Source organism: Brassica rapa, chromosome A08 (genome assembly GCF_000309985.2).
Source record: "Brassica rapa cultivar Chiifu-401-42 chromosome A08, CAAS_Brap_v3.01, whole genome shotgun sequence".
NCBI lineage: Eukaryota > Viridiplantae > Streptophyta > Magnoliopsida > Brassicales > Brassicaceae > Brassica > Brassica rapa.
Genome location: NC_024802.2, coordinates 11,626,257 through 11,651,701, shown reverse-complemented (window position 1 = coordinate 11,651,701; position 25,445 = coordinate 11,626,257). Strand labels below are relative to the sequence as shown.

Genomic DNA, 25,445 nt, shown 5'->3' with positions numbered 1-25,445 from the left:
TAAGATTACGGAATTGCCTAATGTGGCTAAAGTATATATGACAATTAATAATTTTGAATAATAAAAATTTGATAAAAATAAGTGTGTATTATAATTATATTTGTTTAATTTTAAGATATTAAGATATTAAAATAAATTAAACAATCATAGTAATCATATAATAAAATTTAAAAAATTATTTATATATTATATTTTGAATTTTTAAAAACGAGTATAAATTACTAAAACTGTTAAAAGTTTCACATTCAAATTTTGTGATCTATGATTTAAAACTTTTGTTATGACATGATACAAATAATTAAAAAATAATATAAGTTGAAAGTCTCATTTAATAAGTATCAAAAATAAAAGATATATAAATATATGTATCATTTTAAATTAAACTATATTCCATATAAAAATACATAAATATCTTAATTTTGAAATTTACTTTGAACATTGTTTTGATAAAAAATTTGAAAAAATATTGACAACTTAATTTTTTAAAATATTATAAATTACTTAAACCATTAATCCCACAGTGAAAATTGTGTTATCACTAATTTAGACTTTTTGCTATAACATATACAAATGATAAAAAAATATATAAGCAAAAAACATCATCTAATAAATATTAATATTAAAATATAACATATATATGTTACTATCATTTAAGTTTAATTATATATCATATCAAATAGAAAAAATATTTTTTTGATTTATAAAATTTATTTATATGTTCGCACCAATTTATTTATATAAGTAGTAGATAATGACTTTTTAATTATTCAATATATATTTATTATTTTATAATATGTTATAAACATATAATATATAAAATAATTTATATATATAATGTTTATCCCGTGCAAGGCGCGGGTCTTAACCTAGTCCTTATATAGAATAGGAGTGAGCCAAACATGCGGAAATAAACAACTTGAATAGAAAATGTTATTTAGAGGACCATGTCGGACTAATGAAAGAGAAGCTTTATGTCTTTTTCGTTTCACAAACGTAAGTTGACACCACTTGAGGAAAGATAACCAATGCCGAAAATCTAACTAAACATTGTTAATGTGGAAACAAACATCATCTCCATTCAGATTTTGTACCAATGATTTACAGTCACTTTCAAAGACCACATTCTTGTAACCCATTAAATGCGTATTCTGCACAGCCATCAACATATCTTTGCCTTCATCTTCCGTTACAGAAATTGCCTCCCCTAGAACAACAGAACCCAATATCTAAAACACCCATGATGGTCACGCACAATCCAACCAGCCACAACACTGATCTTTCTGCATTCTCTTATTTTCGTTTTGATGAATAAAGATTCGAGTATCTCAATCGGTTTCAATTCAAAACACTGATCTTGCTGCATTCTCTTACTTTGTTTGTCCTTTAATATTGTCATCTGTTTCTCTGTTTTGGCACATTTTCTTCTTCATACCAATACGTTTTTACTTTTAAGACAATTTTTTTCTTGTTGCCATTCAATATCATCACCTTCTTTCAATTGTTTTTGCATATTCCCTGAAAAGAGTAAAACAGTCACAGAAAAAAATTATTAAAATATGTTGCATGTTTTTATAGTACAACCTCAAAAAAAAAATGTTTTATTGGTTTCAGCCTCCAGAATACCTCTTCGCTAGTTGCAAATGTTCTCTCTAGTAAGACTCTGAGATATATTTGCTTTCTTGTATCCATATTTACCAACCAAGAATTTCTTCGAGTTATAATCCATATTAAACAAAAATAAAGTAGTGTTTTTAATGGATTATGTGTGTAACTTAATGATTCAAAAGTAAAATTATGATTGCTAAATTATTGAATCATGTATTCCATTACATTTCTCTCGTTCTTGTCATTGTCTTTGCATAAGGACTCTCCCTTTCACATTATGTCATATTCAAGATTATCACAGTAAGAAACAGTCGATTACACAAAAATCCTTGGTCACAACGGATCTCTACCTTTCATGCTTGAAGCAGAGAACGCTATGTCATACATGTCTCTGCTTGTGAGAAGCCTAATGAACTCGTTTTTAAGGATGAATTGAGGTCATTTGATAGAAGGTTAAGCATTTTAAGAAAATCAAGATCATACAAGAAAAGTCATATTAAACATTGAGACCAAATTACATATCTTAGCACCAAAACAGAAGCTATTACAGCTCTTGTAGTGAAAGCAAATTCAACTAAACAATCCGTGAAACTTGCGATATAGAATTAAGTACCATTAGATCATGGATAGAAGCAGTGGCTGAGCCAGCCACAATATTTACGGGGGTCAACACCAATTTATTTTACATGGTCAACATCAGTTTATGATTATATAAACTTATAATTTGTATAACTGAACATATTAAAATAATTAATTAATTATCTTCAAGTGTTATAATTTTTGACATTATTTAAAACAAATAAAAACTATTGAGAGAAACCAAAATACTTAAAAAAAAAAATCAAATTAAATATTTTTTTGTTTCCTTATTCTTTTAACATTTATCTGTCCATAAACCTATGTCTACATCCACGGATTTATGACTTAAAAACAGATCTGACATCCCCATAGCATTCACTTATACTCATATACCTACTTTTTTGTTTAAGCTTTTATCATTAACTAGAGATTTTTTCCGCGCGAAGCGCGCGGATTGTGTCTTATAAATTTATATTATTTATAATATTATTTGTCGGTTTTTTTCTTTTACATTAACTTCTTGTTTTTCCAATGTTAGTTTTTCTTAATTTAAATTTATATGTTTATAATTTTTCATTTTTTTGTTGTAATTATATTTTTATTGATGGTTTTTTGTATGTGACATAAACTTTTTGAAATTTTAAAATAATGTTATATATAGTACAATTAACACATTAAAGAAAAGAAACATATTCAAGCACATTTTACACTGATTTTATATGCATAATTTTAAACATTATATATGTATATATTATAAGTTTGAAACATGTAAATGCTTTCTAAAGCTAAATACTTGTTCTGAGTTTACATAACTTATCGAAAGTTTTATCTATTTTTAAATTCAAATTACAGAAAAAAATATATCAAAAAGTCAGTATAGATGGGTCTTTTGGGCTTTTAAATCAACACTGAAAAATTACATGAATCAGATAACAACAGTTTTATAAACAACTGGATAAAATTTGACTGAGCCAAAGATTTTGACACAATATGTTCTTTCTTCTTCAAATTACGAAGAGCCTATAGGCACAAGAAAAAAAATCATAATTTTTGTTTTCACTTATATAACATTTTTTATCTTTTACACACGGAGTTTATTACACTGCTATAAGCAATGGAGAACTCTATTCATATAAGATTCACATCTATGCATTTTGACAAAGAAGAATTTTAGCCATCTTTAGTTTCGGAATGGACCAACTTCAGTCATATGCACTATATTTTCTCTATGATTCAAATCTTACAATTTTAATATATGTGCAGATTTCCATGTGAAAAAGCATGCACGCCATTTATCATTCAACCTATTACTTTTTCCAAAGTAAACACTATAATCCTCGTTTGGTTAGCTCCACAAACTAATCTCTTTAGATCAGTTTACTAAAAAATATGGATACTAATGTCAGAAAAGAATATAAACACTATCAACAACAAATATTGGCATAAAACTATTTGGTTCAAGGAACATATTCCACGTAATGTGTTTATATCATGGCTGGCTTTGCGGAGAAGACTGCCAACCAAGGATCGCTTGAGGCGTTGGGGGTTAAATGTCTCAGGAACGTGCGTCCTTTGTAATCTGGAAATAAAGACTCACCATCATCTCTTCTTTGAGTGCTCTTTATCTCGTTTGATATGGGAGCCTTTTGCTGCTGAAGTTTGGATTTCTCCTCCGGCTGATCTACAGTATGTTGCAGCCTGGATCAATCAACCTCGCGTCAACGCAGATGCGCATGCTACTTCAGTTATCAAGCTCTACTTTCAGTCATCTATCTACCTGCTGTGGAAAGAGCGTAATGCTCGTGTGTTCACAGCTGTCTCTTCACCTTCATCAGTCATCCTTGCCTCTCTCGACCGTATAATGCGTGACCGTCTCCTCTCTTACTCGGCAAGTTCTTCTTTCTCCTCTTCTCTACTTCTTTTTTATATTTCTTGTATAAAACCTCTTTAAGGCTTTTTTTACCTTGAGTTGTTGGTGGTTGTTTTTGTTTCCTTGTTGTAATAGGTTGTTTAAAAACAACAGTGTAACCTTTCAGAAAATGATAATCTTAACATCTTACCAAAAAAAAAAACAAATATTGACTTATTTATGTGAATATATATTTTATTTTAAATAATTTTAGTGGACGAAGAAAACATCATAATTTGTACAACAAATTTTCTTAGATTCACCTCATCATACTCACCATTTTACCATTTTAATTATATAATTTTACATGAGATTTTTCATCCTCCCTGGTTATTTCTCTTTATTTATAACTACAATATAAAGTTATAAACTATATATATATTATAAATTAATATTTTATTTACCCTTGAAATCTAATGATTAAAAATAGAACATAATTCAATATAGATATATGATTCTATTAATAAATTAACAGTTACAAATATGAAATTTCTAGAAATATTAAAAGTCATATGTTAGTTAATTATCTTCTAAATGACATCTATTTCTAATTCTTTATTGATGAGAATATTTTGGCTGAGGTGGATAGTCCCAAAAACCTTGAATTTAGTCCCTTTTATATAGTAGGATTGCAACAAGTCACAAACCTAGTTACTTTACGGTTGGATTTTACTTACACAAAGAAGATGTTATATATCCTAAATAAAACAGTTGTCCACACAAAATTTAACATTACATAATTTGAAAAATTTAAGCCTAAACACATCACCAAAGCATTACGATTTGTATACAAAGGAATGAATTTGGAAACCAATCATAGGTAATTTTAGAGAATAATAAAAATAAATATTTAATAATTTGAAATTACGATTTATGAATAGAAATTGAGATATAATTATGGGTAATTTTTTGAAATAGTCATTTTAAGTTTTTGTCATAAAGTTAGATTTTAATTAAAAAATGATCAAAATATTTTTTTTTAGTTTAAAAATTTTAATCTTTATTTTTCATTTTTTAAAAAATTTAAAATTCTATTCTCAAAATTTCACTCTTTAATTCTTAACTCTAAATTTAGATTATTTAATCATGGGGTATAAATATATTTTTATGTTTTAATAAAAAAAAATTTTGTTAATATTTTATTGAAGGTTATTTTTTGTAACAAAAACTGAAAAAGAAAAATGATAATTTCTCTATAATTATCCTATGTCGGAAAATGCACACGCTCCTTCTCTAGAAAAGGATCATCACCGTTAGATCCCAACGGCCGACGGTCCAAGATCTAACGATGCTGAGATCACGGCGTTCGCGCTCCCGTCACGGCGCACAAGCATGCGCCGTGATGTCCGCCGTTCTCCTCCTCGTATCCGTCTCTCTCCTCTACACGCGCCTCTCACTCTTCTCCTCCCACTCCCCAACCCACCTCCGCTCCAGCCCGGGAGAAGACGCCGTCCTGTTCCCGGACTCCCTCCTCGTCTCAGACTCCGACGTCGTGGAAACCACCGGAGGGAGAGGATCCACCGCCTCGACGGAGGACAGAATCGACGAGCACGACGACGCGATCGAGGAGGACCGAAACGACGGCGCGTCGAACGAGGACGACGAGAACCAAGACGCGGAGCAGGAGCGAGAGGTGACGGCGGATCCTAACCGGAGCAAAGCTTCCTCTTCCGGTTTTTACTTCGACCACGTCGACGGAGTCGTTAGAAGAGCGTTCAACAAGAGATCGATCGACGAGTGGGATTACGACTACACGGGCTTCATCAACGACGATGATTCGAGTGTAAAGTCTCAAGCTTTGTTCGGATCCGACGATGTTCCGTTGGACGAAGCTATCAGGAAGAAGATGGTGGAGGTTGCGAGTGTTGAAGACGCGTTGCTGTTGAAGAGCGGGAAGAGAGTGTCGCCGTTGAGGGAAGGGTGGGGAGATTGGTTTGATAAGAAAGGAGCTTTCTTGAGGAAGGACAGGATGTTTAGATCGAATTTCGAGACGTTGAATCCTTTGAATAATCCAATGCTGCAGGATCCTGATGGTGTTGGGGTTACTGGGTTGACGGCTGGGGATAAGGTTGTGCAGATGTGGAGGTTGAGTGAGGTTAAGAGAGGCACTTTGACCGCGAAGAAGCCGTTGAGTGTTGTGGAGAAGAAAGAACCAAATGGGATCAAGAGTGGTGAGCGTAAGACGTTGGACGATGATAAGAAGGTGGGAGTTGAGGATGAGGTTAGGGAACATTTGTATGCAGATGGGACTAGATGGGGCTATTACCCTGGTTTGGAACCGGGTTTGTCGTTTTCGGAGTTTATGGATTCGTTTTTTAGGAAGGGGAGATGTGGTGTGAGAGTGTTTATGGTGTGGAACTCGCCTGGTTGGATGTTTAGCGTTAGGCACCAAAGAGGGCTTGAGAGCTTGCTCTCTCAGCATAAAGATGCTTGTGTTGTTGTTTTCTCAGAGACCGTTGAACTTGATTTCTTCCGAAGCAGCTTTGTGAAAGACGGGTACGCAAAGGCTTCTGACTTTCTACTTAGTAATAATCATTTGGTTGATTCATGTTTCTTGTGCAGTTATAAAGTTGCTGTCGCAATGCCTAACCTCGATGAGTTGCTGCAAGACACTCCTACTCATGTTTTTGCTTCTATATGGTTCGAGTGGAGAAAGACAAAGTTTTATCCTACTCACTACAGTGAACTTGTCCGGCTAGCTATCCTTTACAAGTATGTATTCACTCTCTAGTCTTATACCAATCAATTAGTCACTCTCTTTCATTTCATAAAGAGCTTATTCATGTAGATACGGAGGGGTTTATCTGGATTCTGATGTGATAGTTTTGGGTTCGTTATCATCACTGAGAAATACTCTTGGTATGGAGGATCAGGCAGCTGGTGAATCACTCAACGGTGCTGTTATGTCTTTTGAAAAGAAAAGGTTCATAAACACTAATCTTTGCTTTGCTACATTAGAACATAGATTCTCGTCTTAACAATATTAACTAACCTCTCTGTGTGCAGCCCGTTCTTACTTGAATGTTTGAACGAGTACTACTTGACATACGATGACAAGTGTCTCCGATGCAATGGAGCTGATCTCTTGACTCGGGTGGCTAAACGGTTTCTTAACGGGAAGAAACGGCGTATGACTCAACAGGAGCTGAACGTTCGGCCGTTCTCTGTTTTCTTCCCAATCAGCTCACAACAGATAACAAAGTAATGCTTTCTTTACTAGTTTTGGTACCATGATTGAATTGAGCAAAGCTTTTTAACTTTAAACTTGTGTTGGCTTTGGTGGATCAGCTATTTTGCATATCCTGCAACAGAGGAGGAGAAATCGAAGCAAGATGAACTGTTCAAGAAGATTATCAATGAGTCTTTAACGTTCCATTTCTGGAACAGTGTTACTTCCTCTTTGATTCCTGAACCTGAGAGTCTTGTTGCTAGGTTGCTTGACCATAGCTGTCTCCGATGCTCCGATGTATTATAAACGTTTTTTTTTATTTGGTAAAGCCATGTTATTTTTATAGTGATATGTTTTTTTGTCCAAACATAAGACATGTTTAAGTCTCTCTACAGTATAGATTCTAGTCCTAAAACCAAAATATTTGAAACTAAAACCGAATTGATATTAATAAATATCTGAACAGTTTTTATATTTTTAGAACTAAAAAGCTGAGAACCGAATAAATATATAGACATTTATAATATAATTTACAAACATAATTTTTTAACTATAATGAATTTTAAAATAACCAAATGTTTTTAAAATCTTATATATTAAAACAGAAGTCATGACTTCTTTTCATGTGTGATTTTTTAGTTTGGACCATTCCTAGAAAATATCATATTTTACATAAGTTCATTATTATATATTTTAATATCTTTATCATTTTATTTGAAATACAAATGAATATATTTAAAATATTCTAACAAAATCTTTTTAAAATCTTCTTAGAATCTTTTTAAATTTACTTTCAAAAATTAGTTAGTTTTAATTTAAATTATCATAAAATATAATTAGAAATTAAAATTGAATATAGTTTTGGTTTATAAACGAAAATCTAAATATGATAAAATTATATTCAATTGATAAATTTATAAATTTTATTTTCATAAATATAAATTATTTATTTAAAATATAATATGATGATAGAACGACTTAAAATTAACAAACTATATAATACATGTCTAAAAATTAACATATCTTACACTTTTATATATACAATAATAAATTATCTAAAATGAATAAGCATAAAAATATTGGTAAAAAGAAATCCAGTTTTGAAATACGGGTCAGAATTTAGCATAAATTAAATACAAAATATTTTTTAAATATATTTTCTCATGAATATATTAATTTGCTTAATAACTAAATGCAAATACAATAAGATAAATATATATAATAAGAAGTGGCAAATACATAAGGTTTAAACAATTAATTAATTATAACATGTAAATTATAAAATTATTGTATTTGAAATAGTTATATAAATATTTAAGTATATGATTAACATTAAAAATATATACCACTTATGTTCTAAAACAATAATTTATGTATAGAAAAGTGAAAACAAACACCTGTGCGGTTGCACGGGTCAAAATCTAGTAGTAGTTAAAATTTAATTACTTAAAAAACTAAATTACCTAAATATTTTTTATCCAAAATGTTTAAACTAAATTGGTTCAAAATATAAAAAAACTGTTTGAATATTTGAATACCAAATTGTAAAATGTTGTTTGACATATTTAAAATTATTTTAATATTTAATTTGAAGCATCATATCTTTCACGAGTTGAGTTCTGTTTTGAGAAAGATTTAGAACTGTCTTTATCAAGTAAATCATAAGTTTTGTTTTAATTAACACTAGATTTGGACCCGCACAACCGTGTGGGTATTAATTTTCATGTTTATATATATTTTACATAATTAGAATATATTTTTAAAGTTACTTATATATTTAAATATTTATATATAATTATTTTAAATATAAAAATTTGATAGTTTTCATGATGTAAGTTAATTGATTATTTCAATTCATTACATATATTGGGTATTTTTTATTATATATATTTTAAAAATTATTTTTTATTCAATTATTATGATCCTGATCGTAATTCAAAGCGCTAGGTTTCCTTTATCAATATTTTTTTATGTTTATTCATTTAAGATAATAACTATATATATTAAAAAAAGTTTAAGATAAGTTAATTTAATACATGAATTATCTAATTTACTAATGTTAACCCGTTCTACCAACATATTATATTTCTAGCATTAATTTTTAATGTTTGTGAAAATAAAATATATTAATTTATCAGTTTAAAATAATTTTATCATATTTAGTTAAATACAATGTTTTATTTTAAAATGGTAGATATAGCTATAAAATAGTAAAATTTGATATAATTTTTTTTTCATTTTATAAAAGATAACTGAGTATATATATATATATATATATATATTAATTTATAATAACATTAATTTCATTACTAATTACAAAATTAGTGAAAATATTTATGTACAATTTTTCATTATTAAGATATTGTTATAATGTTTTCAACACATTTGTTAAGAAAATTAAATATATATTTATATTTTAAATTAAAAGATATCAAATTATATTATGATTTAAGTAGTTAAAAGATTATATATTAGCATTAAGGAAATACATTTAATAAAAAAATTAAATGATGATCCAAATAAAAATATCACACATAAATCAAGGTGAATTTGTTAACCAATCCGGGGTTTTAGGAGTCGTTGTTATATTAGGAATGATATATTATTAATCCATATTATTAGTATAAAATGAATGATAACTGATTTCTAGTGAGGGTCCATTTATAAAAAAAATCACACATGAATCAAGGTTGTGACTTCTGTTTTAATATATAAGATTTTAAGTTCTTGGTCATTGGGGTGTCTCGCTTGGTAGCACATAAACCAGTGCTAATTGGGGGTCGCTTGATCTTATGTGGGTAGTGTGCTGAGCTTCTTTTTGTGCAGTACTTTAAAAAATGATACAAATTTCTTTTGTTTAGAATTGTTTTTATAGAAAATGTATCAAATATTCTTTTACAGCTTTTAGGATTTTAGAAAAGAAAATTAATATTACATAATCTCTTACAATTATATTTTGTCTAGAATTTAGAAAAATAAAATTTCTATCAAATAATTATTTCCAGTTAATATTAGCTATTTTTAAAAGTTTCCATTTTCAAAATTCATTTTTTTCAATTTCACTAAATTTTGACAAATTTTCTTGTTAATTAAATAATTTTTACTATCATGTTTATCACTAATTTTCTTAAGTACAAATTACTATTAAATAAAATATTACAATTCTCTCTGGTCAAGATTTTTTTTAAAGGAAAAAAAATCTTAATAATAAGACTATTAAATAATATTTATAATTAATTTGTAAGAAAAATCATTATCATTATTTTAGTATTTATATTTTTTATTATGAGATAGTTTAACACATATCACATTTTAAATATATAAGTGACTTGTGTCACAATCATGTTAATTAGCAATTTTGAAAAACCAAACCAAATATAATCTTTTATAATTATATTTTCATTAAAATTTTCGAAAAGGAAAATTGTATTAAATAAATTGTTTTTAAATCTGTTTTTATAGGATTTTTAAAAAGGAAAATTTCTAAAAATATTACTACTAAATATTCTCTTAAAATTGTTTTTACTATTTAATAATTTTAAAAAGTATTTTTTTTTAAATTTTTTTTATTATCTTATTATATATATGTTTAATCATTATATATTTAAACACATGTCACAATATTAGAAGAAAATTTATTATCAAATAATATTTTGAAATTATCTTTTGATTAGAATTTTAAAAAGGAAAAATTATTGATAACTAATATTTATAATTACTTTTTAATAAAATTTGTTTTTGTTAATATCTTATTATATATATTTTTAATTATGAGATAAATAACACATGTCTTAATCTAAAAATTTTAGTTGACACATGTGGCGATCATATTAATTAAAAATTTGAAAGAACCAAACTTTATATAATAAGATATTTTTTAGCAAATAAGTTTTTCCTCATTTAACCTAGTTTTCACCCACACCAGAAAGTTATGGCCCCTATGAACCTCCAAATAGAACCACCGGAAAAGAAGAGGAAGAATATGACTTCACCACCACCACCACCACCACCACCGCCTTCATGTCCATCATTTTCTTTATTTCCAGACGAAATCTTCGTGAACTGTTTAGCCAGGATCTCGAGAATGTACTACCCAACACTTTCGATCATTTCAAAAAGCTTCCGGTCACTCCTCTCTTCCACGGAGCTCTATGCAGCTCGATCTCACATCGGAAGCACCGAGCAGTGTCTCTACGTCTGTCTCTCCGATGAAAGTTACCAATCTTCCCAATGGTTTACCCTCTGCATTAACCCTAATCGAACCCTAACCGTCTCCACGATCAAAAAGAAAAAAATAAGAAAACCGTCGGAAAATCGTTGGCTCCAATTCCTTCGTCGTCTGATTTTCCTTCAGTATCAGAATCCAACTTAGTTGTTGGTTCAGATATTTATGTCATAGGCGGACCAATCAAGACAGAACTATCCATGCCCAAATGTACACGTCCGTCATCAGCCGTAAGAATCCTTGATTGTCGTACTCACACATGGCGTGATGCCCCTAGCATGATCGTACCCAGGAACCATGCTCTCACATGTTTCTACGATGGAAAAATATATGTGATGGGAGGATGCGGAGAACTGGAAGAGCCATGGGCTGAGGTGTTCGAAACAAATACACAAACTTGGGAACCTCTCTCGGACCCAGGTACTGAGATACGTAATATAGGTAGCTGTACCTTTTACACAATCAAAGAAATAAAAGGAAAGATTTTCTTTTGGAATCCAAACCGAACATATGCTTATGATACAAGCCAAGATAACTGGGAGAGTTATGCGGGGTCGTGGGAGTCAACAACATGTTTGATCGATGGTGGTGTAGAGTACTACTATATTCCCAAGTCAGCATGTGAGATTGATGGTGTATGGTATTTTATAGATCATGGTCCCTTCCACTTCTATTTGTGGGCAAAGGATGATGCAGATTGGGAAATTATCAAAGGGTTATACTCATTAAGACAGCTGTACAAAAGGAATGGTGGCTCTAGTAGAAATACAACTAAGTTAGTTAGCTGTGGTGGGAAGCTCTTACTTTTGTGGGAAGGGTATATGAAACATAACCCCAATAATAGAAAGAAGATTTGGTGCGCGGGAATCACGTTGAAAACTGATGATGAAGGTGAGGTTTGGGGTAATGTTGAGTGGATTGATATTGTGCACAGCGTTCCGACACAGTGTGAGCTCTTGCATTGTCTCGTTGTTACCGTTTGATGGACTTGTATCAGAGGTATGATCTAATTAAACCAAGTATAAGTCAGTCCCCCCGAGACCCGAGGTAAGGTTTGACTCAATGGAAAGATGAGTACATTTTGTTTGAAAAAGGGTTTATGCTTCTTTTATACCATTTGCCAAAGTTGAAGATTAGAAAGTATATTGTCCCCTTATAAATGCGAATGTATTGTTGATTTCTTCTCTTTTTTTTTTTTTTTTTTGCGAATTGAATGTATTGTTGATCAGTTGGAGAAAAGAGAAGAAGAAGAAGCAAATGGAGAGCAACAGGAGTTAAGGAGAAGAATTAGGGGTTAAAAGTGACGCTTATGCACATACCTTTTATCATTTTGTCAAACTAGCTCGGCAACTTTGTTTTATTTTGGATATATTTATCTAAGCCTTTCATAATACATTAAAAAAAAAATAATAATAATAATATGTAAAATTAATTTGTATACATAATGTTCATACCGCGTCTTTATCCCCACAAGGCGCAAATCTTCACCTAGTAAGCATATTGTAAGGGGTGATGAACCTGAGTTCCGAATGAACCAGAAATATATTTGATTGGTGATGTATAATATTTTAAAATATAATCCATAGATTTCAAATATTTAAGAAATATATGAAAATATCATGTAGGGTATAATGAAATATATCCGAATGCTGAAGTGTTATTAATCGAATTCGAATAGATGACCAAAGAAACGAAAAAATCTGAAAAACCGATCCCTATTCGAATTAATGTTCAGTATATTTAAAACATAAATAAATACTCAATTTTATATTTATTTTGATATAATATCTAAAATAAATATTTAAACTTAAATAAATATCTAAATTTTCTAATTTATATTTATTTTAATATGATATTAAAAAAATTTTGAAGATGAACTTAAATAATCTACATCTGAATGATATATGGCTAGAAAATATGTTTTAGCATGTATTATAAATTAGAACCAAATTCCAAGTGTTATTAATCAATCTCAACATGTACTAAGTCCTTGACAAAACATTTGCAGAAACATTATGCTTCTTATTATTCCAATCAACAATTAGATTTTGATATGCTATAGAATTATTGATATATTTAATAAAGTGATTGATAAAGTAGTAAAAGATTCATATATAAAAACAGCATTAAAAATTAGTATATAGTATAAAAACTATTTGTTACTAATATATATATATATATATATACATATATATATTATGTTTATATTTTTCTTATTGAAAATAATTAATTATATAAATTAAAGTATATTTAACTATGAAATAAAAATTTTAAAGGTTAAAAATATTTTAATTATATATTTTATTTTTAGATTAAATTTTATATATTATGTTTTTTGGCCTATGCATGGCACCAAAAAGCCTAAGCACGGCTCTGATTGGCTTCCAGATGTCTCTCATACTTAAAGACCAAAGGACTTGACGATGAGCTTCTTGGTTCGTTGATTCAACCCTTTACATCTCTGCTTACGCTCATGTAGAATCATACCGTTTCCTGACTGTATTGACTGAATTCTTCATTTGTTTTGATTTCCATCAGTCTGTTAAACCCATTTGGAGAAGAACAAAAGTACCGATGAGCATATGGGATGTGTTACCCAGGATGCAGATTCCGATGTTCACGGAGCGGATCCTGACCATCCCAATGGTGCTTAAGGAGATCTCTATGAGGTTGCTAGCCCAAACTACACCGGGAAGTAAACTGTTCCTGCAAGTCTTTTTGCGTTCTAAATGTTTGTGTGTTTCGAGTCAAGTCGCAACTAGATAGTGTGAGTTTTTAATGATATATTCTATAGGATAAGAAGCTTAGGACTGTTATGAACAACGAGAGCAAAAAAATAATCTGGATGTTCAACACTGAGTGTGTAGTCCTGTTGACCTTTAAGATCCTTATAATGAAACTAACAAATGGGTTTACAATGGGATGAATAACGGTGTCTATAGATGTTGATCTGCAAAGAAACAAGAATCTTTCGAGGAGGTAAGTGTGAAAAAAAATTTGATCATAGCAAAGAAACAAGAATCATAGCTATTCTTGATCCAATCCATGTCTGATGTCAGACTAAAAAATGTTTGTTCTCTTTGTAGGGAGTTATTAAGCAAGTGTTTGAAGCATCAAATCTTTCGCAAGTTGAGTTCTATTTGTCTTGAGAAAGGGTTAGAACCTTCTTTACCAAATAAAGCATAAGTTGTGTAAATGGTTGTTGAAAGATCAAATCTTCCACACGTTGAGTTCTGTCTTGAGAATTCTTATAACCATCTTTACCAAATAAAGAATACGCTGTGTCTTACTTAACATTGTAAGTGATACTGAACTCTATGTTTTGAAAGAAAAAAAAAACACAAAAGTTTTCTGTTCAATATGCTACAGTTTAAAGTCTCTGTGATTGAAACCATGTTTGTATAAGCTTCAAACATAACTTCTTTTTAGCTCCAACGTCTGAAAACTTAGGGGCTTCTGTGATCGAAATCAAAACTAAAGAACAAATTGGCAAAACAAAAGAAGGGTAGGGTTGCTATTAGTAAATAGCAAATGATTTATGTGATAATCTTATATATACCAAACAGTATTTTCTCATTTAACCTAGTTTTCAGCAATACAGGAAGTCATTGCCGCCATGAACCTCCAAGTTAGGGTAGAACCACCGGAGAAGAAGAGTAAAAGGAAGAAAAAGACGTCACCACCACCTTCGACATCTCCATCGTTTTCTTTACTTCCTGACGAAATCATCGTGAGTTGCTTAGCCCTGATATCGAGAGCATACTACCCGAGACTCTCAATCATTTCCAAAAGCTTCCGGTCACTCCTCTCTTCCAAGCAGCTCTACACAGCTCGATCTCACATAGGAAGCACCGAGCAGTGTCTCTACGTCTGTCTCTCCGATGAAAGATACCAATCTCCCCAATGGTTTACCCGCTGGATTAACCCTAATCTAGCCCTCGAGAAGAAAAAGAAGAAGAAGAAGAAGACACTCGAAAAATCGTTGGCTCCAATTCTGTCGTCTGATTCTCCTTTGATATCAAAATCCACCGTAGTTGTTGGTTCAGACATTTACCTTATCGGTGGACCAACCAAGACCGAACCGTCATGTCCCTCATCCGCCATACGAATCCTTGATTGTCGTACTCACACATGGCGTGACGCACCTAGCATGATCGTAGCCCGGAACGATTCTCTCACATGTTTCTACGATGGAAAAATATATGTCATGGGAGGATGCGGAGATGATGATGAACCATGGGCCGAGGTGTTCGACATAAAGACGCAAACATGGGAACGTCTCTCTGATCCGGGTAATCAGATACGTAACATATGGAGATGTGATTTTTACACAATCATAGGGATGAAAGGAAAGATTCACTTTTGGAATTCATACAGAGCGTATGCTTATGACACAAGCCAAGATAACTGGGAGAGTATGATTGATGGTGGTGTATGGTACCATTGTATTCCGAAGTCAGCATGTGAGATTGATGGCGTATGGTATCATATGAGTTATGGACGTTCATACGACTTTCGGTGGACAATGGAGGGAGAAACATGGAAAGCTGTGAAAGGGTTAGACTCATTAATAAAGATGTACAATAGGAATGGTGGCTCTAGTTGTAATAAAACTAAGTTAGTTAGTTGTTGTGGGAAGCTCTTACTTTTGTGGGAAGGTTATATGAAACATAATCCCAATAATAGGAAGAAAATTTGGTGCGCGGAAATCACGTTGGAAACTGATGATGAAGGTGAGGTCTGGGGGAATGCTGAGTGGATTGATGTTGTGAAAAGCGTTCCCACACAGTGTGAGCTCTTAAATTGTCTTGTTGTCTCCGTTTGATTGACTTGTATCAGAGAGGTATGATCTAACTAAATGAAGTTGTATAAAGAGTAGTGACAATATTTGCTTTTTAGTCATAACTTTAACAAAATGGACCCATTGTTTGGTTTGTGCCCTTATACATGGATCCATTTTGGCTAAACTCAATGGAAAGATGAGTACATTTTGTTGGAAAAAAGTGTATGCTTCTTTGATACCATTTGCCAAAGTTAAAGATTATAAAGTATATCGTCCCTTATAATTATGAATGTATTGTTGATCAGTTGGAGAAAGGAGAAGGAAGCAGAAGCAAACGATGAGCGACAAGAGTTAAGAGAAGAATTAGGCGTTAAAGTGACGTTTATGAACATATAATTTTTTCATTTTCTCAAACTGATCAATATTGTAGTAATCATACTGGTGACTCCACATTATGTTAATGGCTGAAACACATATCAGATTGTCTCAGGCTTATAAGGTTCGCCGATGTATTTGATTTGAGTAGATCTAGATTTGAGCTCCTTCTTTCACTGAAACAGAAGAAAAAGACATAGAATATTAAGAGAACATTTTGTCGTCTTTAGGAATTCACCATTTCATATTTTTGGAAATATAACAATTACTAGATTTTTAAAAGTCGGGATATTTTACGTTGTAGACATCTAATGACTATTGAAGCCATCCTATTATGAACTTATTCAATGATAAAAAAAAGAACTGATGAGAATATTAACAATATTTATATATCTCACTCTTTTTCGATTATTGCTTGTCTTCCAATATGTTTTCTTCTTCTTATTTAGTTAATTGTTCTTAATAACTACAACATTAAGGTCTTTATAGACTCATTTAGCTGACCTGAATTCCCTACTACTCATGTTAAGTTATTTCTTATATGATTATCATTGGATTTTGTCAATTTTATTTGATGATACATCCGAGTTATTATAAATTATATTATTTGTGTACACTTGTACTCAACCTGATCAAAGCATCGCTATATAGTTGACTTCTTCATAAATTCGTTAAATCAAATTTGGCTTGGTTTATATTTTTTTTTTTTGCCAAAATGTGAATTCCATTAAAATGGGTAGAGTTTGTAAGTTATTACAATCGGTTGTTTCATACTATGGTTTACCTTGGCAAAAATAATAAAAACAAGGTAAAGCATATGAGAGAAAGAGCAAGAATTTCACTCCCTAGAAAGCCAGTGTTGCATTAGTCCGCAGCTCTGTTTTTGATTCCTCTTGGACAGAATTGCATCTCTAATGAAACGGTCTAGTAGTTTGAAGATGGTTGTTGGAGACGATGATATGTTATCATGATAGCGCTTGTTCCTTTCAGACCAAATTGAGTAGATAGTTGCAGAGGCCACTAGACGCTTGAGTAACCTAGGAACAATTATGTCACGCAGGCTAAGCCATTCGGAGAAAGCTAACCACGTGTGGAACCCCGCAAAGGAGTATCCCATTCTGCACAGACCGATGTTCCAGAGATCAGCACTCCATTCACAGCGAAAGAAGAGATGGTCTCTGTCTTCTGTATGGATATTACAGAGGCAGCAAGATGATGGGATGTTGGTGCTCCATTGGGATAGACGAGCTCTTGTGGGTAGCCTGTCAAGCTGAGCTAGCCACATATTGAAGGAATGGCGGGGTATCGCACCTTTGAACCAGATATAAGAGGACCAAGGTTGTGTTGGAGCTCTGTGACGCAGGACTTCCCAAGTTCGTTTGACCGAGAACCTTTCTAGAGCAGTGTCGTTAACATGCCAAACGAAGGAGTCATTTTCACTCACAAGGGAGGGAAGTGGAATCGTGGTAAGGAAAATCTGAAGCGTCTCAGCAGCAGGCGACCTTGCCCCGCGTACGAGCCACCCCTCAGAGTTGCAAGCGGCGGAGATGGAGGCCTGAATAGGGATAGACAGCTCTCGAGGACCATCAGGTCCGAAGTATTCAATCAGTTTACCGAAAGGTGTCCAAATATCCCACCAGAAGCTGATCAGTCGACCATTGCCAACCTGAGCCCTTAAGAATCGAGAGGCCAAGTACCGCAGGTGGAGGAGAGCACGCCAAGTCCAAGATTTTGCTTTATCTACATCGCAGCTCCAGACATTTTCATCCTTGATCCTATTTGATTTCATCCAGGTCGCCCAAAGAGAGGCGCCATTTGAAAATAGCAACCACAGCAGTTTTAAACATAACGTTTTGTTCCAGAGACCAAAGTCCCGTAGTCCTAATCCACCCTCCGCCTTTGGGAGGCAGACAGTGGTCCAGGCGACTTTGTATTGGACCGGGCCAGAGATCTTTCCACTCCATAGGAACATAGAACACAAACTCTGGATGCGCTTCAGACATCCTTTCGGTAGGATAAACGCAGATGTCCAGAAATTTATGATACCATAGATAACTGAAGATATCAATTCTCTTCGCCCAGCGTAAGAAAGCGCTCTGTTAGACCATGAAGAGAAGCATCCGGTAATCTTGTCAATGAGTGGTCTGTAGTCTGGAAGCCGTAGCTTACGATGCATAAGAGGAAGCCCGAGATAACGAACAGGTAGAGACCCTAGAGTGAAGCCAAGACCTGAGAGTTCGTAGGTTTCATTCTGAGTCAAGCCTGCAGTATAAAGCTCTGTTTTCATCCTGTTCAATTCAAGGCCAGACCATCCCGAGAAAGTATCAAACGTGTTAGAGATGTTTTGCAGGGAAGACCGCTCACCATCAAAGAATACCATTATGTCATCAGCAAAGGCGAGGTGAGAGACACATGGGTTAACCGCGTTAGGATGGTGGCCAATCGAACCATCAGCATATTTAGAGTTCAGTAGCTGTGAAAATACCTCAATGCACAGTACAAAAAGATAAGGAGAAAGGGGGTCTCCCTGCCTCAGCCCTTTAGATCCCTTGAAGTATCCACACAATTCACCATTAATGGCCACAGAGAATCTAGTAGTTGTAATGCATTGTCGGATCAGGTGACGAAAATAAGGAGGAAAACCCAAGGCTTCAAGAGTGTTCAATATGAACTCCCAATTCACAGTATCGAAGGCCTTCTTGAGATCAACTTTAAGCATACACCGCTTCGATATGGATTTCCAGTTGTATCCTTGAACCAATTCAGTAGCCAGGAGAATATTTTCCACCAATAATCTGCCCGGAAGGAAAGCTGATTGCACGTTTGATATAATCTGCGGCAAAACCGTTTTTAGCCTATTTGCCAAAAGTTTAGAGATGACCTTATAAACGGAGTTGCAGCAAGATATAGGCCTGAAATCAGAGATACGTGAGGCGTTCGTCTTCTTAGGCACTAGGGAGATGATGGTTGCGTTCCATTGCTTAAGGAGACATCCTGAGGCGAAAAATTCATTGACCCCATCGATCATATCCTTTCCCACTGCAGCCCAATTTGCTTGAAAAAATTCTCCTGGGTAACCATCCGGACCCGGAGCCTTACTCTTTGGGAGGGATAGGAAGGCCTGCTGAATATCTGAAGCGGTGAAGGGAGCGTTTAGCGCATTTGCAGATTCTTGTGAACATCTGAAGGGGACGAGGTCTGAGATGATTTGGGGTGATGAGGATGTGTGATGATCAGAGCTACCCAAAAGCGAACTGAAGTACGACACAGCATGTGCCTTAACGCCCTCCAGGGAGTCAATGATATTATCATTGTTATCAATGAAGAAATCGATCTGGTTCTGGTCCCTTCTCGTCCTTATAGACCTATGGTAAAAAGCTGTGCTTGCATCTCCAAAAGACGTCCACTGAATTCTTGAACGCTGTCTGAGAAAAGAGTCTTCTGCTTTAGCTAACTCCAGCCATTTACGGTGAGCTTCCTCTTCTGCTGTAGCTGCTGAGGGAGAGGGGGAAGCAAGAGTGAGTTGCTGACAAAGAGAGAGATTTTCAAAAGCCTCCACCACTCGTTTTTCCAGATTTGAATAATTTTCTTTAGCAAAAAATCTGATGACCGGCTTTAGCTCTTTAAGCTTCTTTGAGATAGCTAACTGACGAGAACCAGAAAAAGCAAAACCATGCCAACAACCCTTATGATATCTGAGAACTCCGGGTGCTGGTTTAGGTGAGCAAAAAATTTGAACGGACGCTTCTGCTTGGGCCTAAACTGATCCATTAATAGGCACGAGGGAGTGTGGTCAGAGATTCCTAGTTTTCCAAAGACCGCGAGGGAGTCGGGGAATGTTTGCAGCCAAATATCATTGACCAGAATCCTGTCCAGCTTCTTAGAAACATGCTTGTTCGTCCAAGTAAAAGAATTTCCACGGTAGGGAAGATCTGAAAGATCACAGCGGATGAGACATTCCCTAAATTCACGCATTCCTCTAGTTATGGCAATGTTTGCTTCATTCGAATGCTCAGAAGTAGCAATGATTTCATTGAAATCACCAAGAATGAGCCAAGGAGAACACGCAATAGCAGGATTATTAGCAGTAGCTTCAAGTTCCAACCATAACTGACGCCTTTCAATAGCACAGTTAGAGCCGTAGACCATCGAGACAATAAATTCGGAGTTGAGCGATGGCAGCTTAACCCGAGAGGTAACAACTTGTAGAGATTTCGAGATGACTGCGACATGAACCGATGGGTGCCATAGAAGCCATATCTTCCCGAGATCAGAGAACTCATAGTTATTAGCAAAAGACCAACCCGGAAGCGTACGCGATACTATAGTCGATGCTTTAGCCGGCTGTACATGCGTCTCAATGAGACCACCGAATATAGGTTTGTGTTTTTTGAACCATTTTCTAAAACCTCTCCGCTTTACAGAATCATTGAAACCTCTTATGTTCCAACAAAAAATATCCATAAAAATAGGCAAAATTTAGAGGATTTGAGGGCCTCTAACCCTAGCTCTTGACTTCTCCTTATCCTTTAGTTGCTTCTTAGAGCGCTTAGAGATGACTTCTATGAATTCATCCTGGGAATCCCCTGTGTTGTCCTCATCACCAGAAGTAGAGTCCCGTTCCGAGGATGATTCACCGGAGGATGATGAGGCGATGAGAGAGAAGCCCGGAGATCCTGAGAGATCAACATAGAGTTGGCCTATATTGAGGTCGTGAACTGTGGTAACCGTGAGCCCGTCTTTCGAAACCGAAGAGGGATCTTTATTTGTTTCGGCTTCCTTAATCACGGCTGCTGCATTAGCGACGGAATCCCGAGCTAATACAGAATGAGAAGGAACATTTGCTTTCTTCTGAATTTCCCTATACACCTGCTTGGGAGTAGACTCTCTCTTGTTCAGGGAAACAATAGGCAGCAGACTCTTTATAGGCGCCTTCCCTTTATCCTTCGGGGGCAAGTTAAGACCTCTCGGACAATTTTCAGTGGTATGCCTAACTGAGTTGCAAGCAGCACAGGTTCTCGGAGCAGCTTTGCAGCGTGAGATGGTGTGACCTAGCTTCTTACAGAAAGTGCATTGAGAGGGCAGCCATGGGCTCGTTACAGAGATTCTCCTAGTATCACCATTTTGGAATCTCGCATTAACAAAGGCCGGGAGAGGCTTCCTCGGGTCAATGACTGTGTAGACCTTCGCTACTTCAATGTTTGTGAGGTTCTCTGTCGAAGGATGCAAGCAGACTGGGTGACCCACTATGCCTGCAATCTCTTGGAGAGCATCACTGTTGAAAAACTGGAGCGGAACTCCCGTGAACTCTAGCCACACAGGCACCATTTCAAGTTCCGGCTTTTCTTGCTGCAAGCCCGGAGCCCATTTGGCAACAAACATTGTTTGGCCATCTATCTGCCAGAAGTTTTGTCTGAGTATCCTGCGTCGAGCGTTAGGACAAGGCACACGAAATAGGAAAGATTTCCCTTCCATTTTGGATACTGAAATGTCCCTTCTCTGATTGCTCCAAATACCATTAGCAATGGCATGTACAGCACCTCGAGCTGGGGCTTCTTCGTAGAATTTACCAATAATGAAGTATTCCCAAGCTTTCTTGTTCTTCTCCACCACCGAGTTCGGGATAGTAACACACGCTTCACCAGATTCCAATATAAATGGTGTTTCTTTCGGTTGAAGTTTGATTTGCGTGGGTTTGACAAAGCCCTTCCATATTTCAGCTGGTGACTTAGCTTGCTCAACAGAGGCAGACGGAGCTTTCGTCTGGTCGGGAACAGAGGAAGTGACCGGAGTGATAGACTGCTCGGGGACGGATGAGGAGACAATTGTAACCTTTTCCGCACTAGCTTGAACCGCGAGGACGGCAGTACCTTCTTTAACTACAGGGACATCACAGGACACTGTAGCTAGGGTTTCAGAGGATGGGGGTTCCGCGTCAGAGACCAGATCGAGATGAACATCAAGCTCAGTGGGCAGGGACGGGGATAGAGTGACTTCACAGTCTGTGTTTCCAAGAGAAGGGCTTGGTAAATCAAGCACAGTGGCTGGGATGAACTCAGGCACCGGATCTTCAATTGGGGGAACAGAGACCTTCAATGGAGAGGAGGATGGAGAATTCCGGGTAGGGGCCGGCTTTTTGGGGGGTTTTTTCTTTGCCATGGTGGCGGGTAAGGTCCGTGAGGCGCGTTGTTCAAGATTTTTTGGCTTGGTATATATTCCGTTTCTTTTATGTCTTGTTAAATATGTTCGCACGCAGGTTGGTATTTTCTTTTTGAGAAAAAAATAAGTTTGGTATTTTTCATTTGACATGTTAACTTTATTCTTCTATTATCGCTACGAAAATGGAACTTCGAATAATTCAGAAAAAGTGAGCCATCACTAGAGAAAAAAAAACACTATCTTCATTATCCCATCATCTGTAACTTTTTGTTGATATGCTTTAACTAGTTTAATTAAGGTACATGACTTTTTATACTTTTTAATTTGGAAAATAAATTCTTGTCAACACGTAAAAAAGTTCTAGATAAGTTGCTTCCCCCTATAAGTATTATTACTCGTAAATGAGTTTTTAAATTGATGAGATGCATACATGCACTCAAACTTGAATTTAAAACTTAGAACATTACAACACCAAATTTCGGTTTTGGTTTTATTCAACACCAACATCAAAGTTGTTATTTAAAGTAATAAAACGATAGATCAACCTTATTATATATACACACACACGTTCCTCATATATATATGGTATATATGATGTGAAATATAAATATAAAAAAATATCCACTGGTGTATATGGATCTTCAAATGTTTTTATATCCCATATTAATTATTGTACTTGGGACGAATTGCAACACCTTTGAGGAAGAGCCCTTTCTTCCAAACACCAGCTGCATGCTCATACATTGAGAAGATGATCTCTCTGACGGAATCTCTCTCATGCTTGAAATCTCCGACTTTAATATCGACCCATTGATACCTCGGTTGTTCTCTTAAACTCACTTTTTTCTCCTGTGGTTTGTCCTTACCGTTAGGAAACACTAGCTTTACGTTCACCGGCGTGTCCCATCCGTAGGCAGGATCCTCTAGCTTCATCTTAAAGACCACCTCGTACGTAATCCCAGGAGTGAGATTACTTGTGTCGAATTTGCCCGTGATGTCGAGCCAACACACGTTATTCAATTCCGCAGCTTCTACACCTTTCTCGCTTTTAAGATTCACCAGAGAAAACAAATCACAGGCGGTTAATATATGTTAGTAATAATACAAAGTAATATAAATACCCGTTGAAGGGTGCATATGTAACATAGATTAACCGGTACGATAAATTCTCCGAGTTTGATCGAATAATCTAAGACCAAAAAAATATTTTCAATAGTTCTAATATAAATACGTACATGTCATGTGGTTAAACTATTCATAGTTCTGGGTTTTTAAACTACACATATCTTACTTTGGTGAGTCGTTGGGAAGCCATGTCCAATAGTTAGGGTCATCAGACCAAGTGATAGAGAGTTTCCTTGGAAATATCATGAAGCAATTGATGTTTCTGTCGTCCACCCAATATTTGATCTGTTCAATATTTTATAAGAATATCACAAGATTCACAACATGTGAATTTAATGAGCTTTAACAAAATAAAAACGATTTAATTAATTGATTTATCCCATTTTTATTTCCTTAAAAAAATAACATTTGGATACTGTTAATCTCGTCATTCAGTCCTAATCTTATATGCTATATTATCTTTAATTTTTAAAAAATTATATGGATGTACGTTCAAGAAAATTGTAGCGCAAAAAAAAGAAAGAAGCACTAACCAGTTTTTTCAAGAGAACACCAGAACGTAGTTGTTCGGTGGAAGGGGGGATTGGAAGATCTGCGTCTCTGAGAATGGTCTCATAGTTATGTGGTTTCTTCGTCTCATAGTTGAGTGGTTTCATCGCCTTATCTTCCACCGGAGATTGAATCGGTACCCACCTTGCCTGAATGGTAGACATCTTCTTTGTAAACTGTCTTTGAGCAAATTATCTTTGCTGAAAAAGCTTTGCAATTTACTTGTTTTTCTAGATGTGGTATCTCGGTTTACAAATTGACAAATAAATTGTTCTAAATATATAGCCCTAGGGAAAGGGGGTTTAAGAACTTATTCTATTTTGTCATGCTTTATTTCTCTTTTTTTTAATGATTCTTATTAGTAACCGGGCATATCGAACCGGAAATCAATTAAACTGTTCTCATACCGCGCAGAAAGTTGGATTTTGTTTGTTCAGTAAGAAACGAAGGTGTTGGTGTTCGAACTATTTTTTATTTCTTTTTAGATGGCGAGGTGGTTTGCTATGCCAATTGAACTAGCAACACCGATTATCAAATGATTAAAATATTTTAATTTAAAATTACGGTAGTATAGTCAATATTAATATACACTGAACTAAAAAGGGTCGAGTTTTTGAAAATTAATAATCATTTAAAATTGTTAGCCTTTTAGGACATCTGCATCAGTGGAGTTTTCTCTTAATGCAGATGCCCTTAATTTTAAAAATATAACTGATGGAGTTTTCTCTAGATCGAATGAATATATTCTAACATGTCAATATAAAGAATATTATCTAGTTCTTTGTTTAGGAATATATACTACTTAGCTCAACACTAGTGCTTAAAGTAAGTGGTATATTGGAGAGCACTAATACTGTAAATCAAAATTTATTTATGAACTCTAGAGCTAGGTACATAAGAGACTTCTAGGCTTCTAGCTGTTCAACAAGTTTGCAGTCTTTCTTTTGATTTGGTTAACATTAGATTT

General features: G+C 34.4%; 5 protein-coding genes across 5 annotated transcripts; 3 read left to right on the top strand and 2 right to left on the bottom strand.

The window, feature by feature from the left end:
* The first annotated feature begins 5,281 nt into the window (after positions 1-5,281).
* Positions 5,282-7,683, top strand: LOC103834136 (uncharacterized protein At4g19900). The gene is made up of 5 exons (XM_009110196.3): positions 5,282-6,589; positions 6,656-6,805; positions 6,882-7,016; positions 7,100-7,294; positions 7,382-7,683. Exons 1-5 carry the CDS (start codon positions 5,382-5,384, stop codon positions 7,566-7,568), a joined length of 1,875 nt encoding a protein of 624 aa, XP_009108444.1. The 5' UTR covers positions 5,282-5,381; the 3' UTR covers positions 7,569-7,683.
* Positions 7,684-9,592: 1,909 nt separating this feature from the next.
* On the top strand, positions 9,593-14,846 carry LOC103834135 (F-box/kelch-repeat protein At4g19870-like). Its single transcript, XM_033276839.1, is given in 2 exon segments — positions 9,593-11,526; positions 11,529-14,846. Coding segments are annotated over 2 exon segments (1,275 nt in total). The 5' UTR covers positions 9,593-11,193; the 3' UTR covers positions 12,471-14,846.
* Positions 14,847-15,057: 211 nt separating this feature from the next.
* LOC103834134 (F-box/kelch-repeat protein At4g19870-like) lies at positions 15,058-17,840 on the top strand. The gene is made up of 2 exons (XM_009110194.3): positions 15,058-16,330; positions 16,576-17,840. The coding sequence occupies exon 1, from the start codon at positions 15,104-15,106 to the stop codon at positions 16,310-16,312; it is 1,209 nt and encodes a 402-aa protein (XP_009108442.1). The 5' UTR covers positions 15,058-15,103; the 3' UTR covers positions 16,313-16,330; positions 16,576-17,840.
* Positions 17,484-22,804, bottom strand: LOC117127511. The gene is made up of 3 exons (XM_033278066.1): positions 21,149-22,804; positions 20,465-21,061; positions 17,484-20,291 (listed from the first exon to the last, which is right to left on the bottom strand). The coding sequence occupies exons 1-3, from the start codon at positions 22,802-22,804 to the stop codon at positions 17,484-17,486; spliced, it is 5,061 nt and encodes a 1,686-aa protein (XP_033133957.1).
* A 404-nt stretch (positions 22,805-23,208) lies between these two features.
* LOC103834133 (protein PHLOEM PROTEIN 2-LIKE A1) lies at positions 23,209-24,746 on the bottom strand. The gene is made up of 3 exons (XM_009110192.3): positions 24,463-24,746; positions 24,096-24,214; positions 23,209-23,849 (listed from the first exon to the last, which is right to left on the bottom strand). Exons 1-3 carry the CDS (start codon positions 24,640-24,642, stop codon positions 23,468-23,470), a joined length of 681 nt encoding a protein of 226 aa, XP_009108440.1. The 5' UTR covers positions 24,643-24,746; the 3' UTR covers positions 23,209-23,467.
* Between the last annotated feature and the right edge of the window lie 699 nt (positions 24,747-25,445).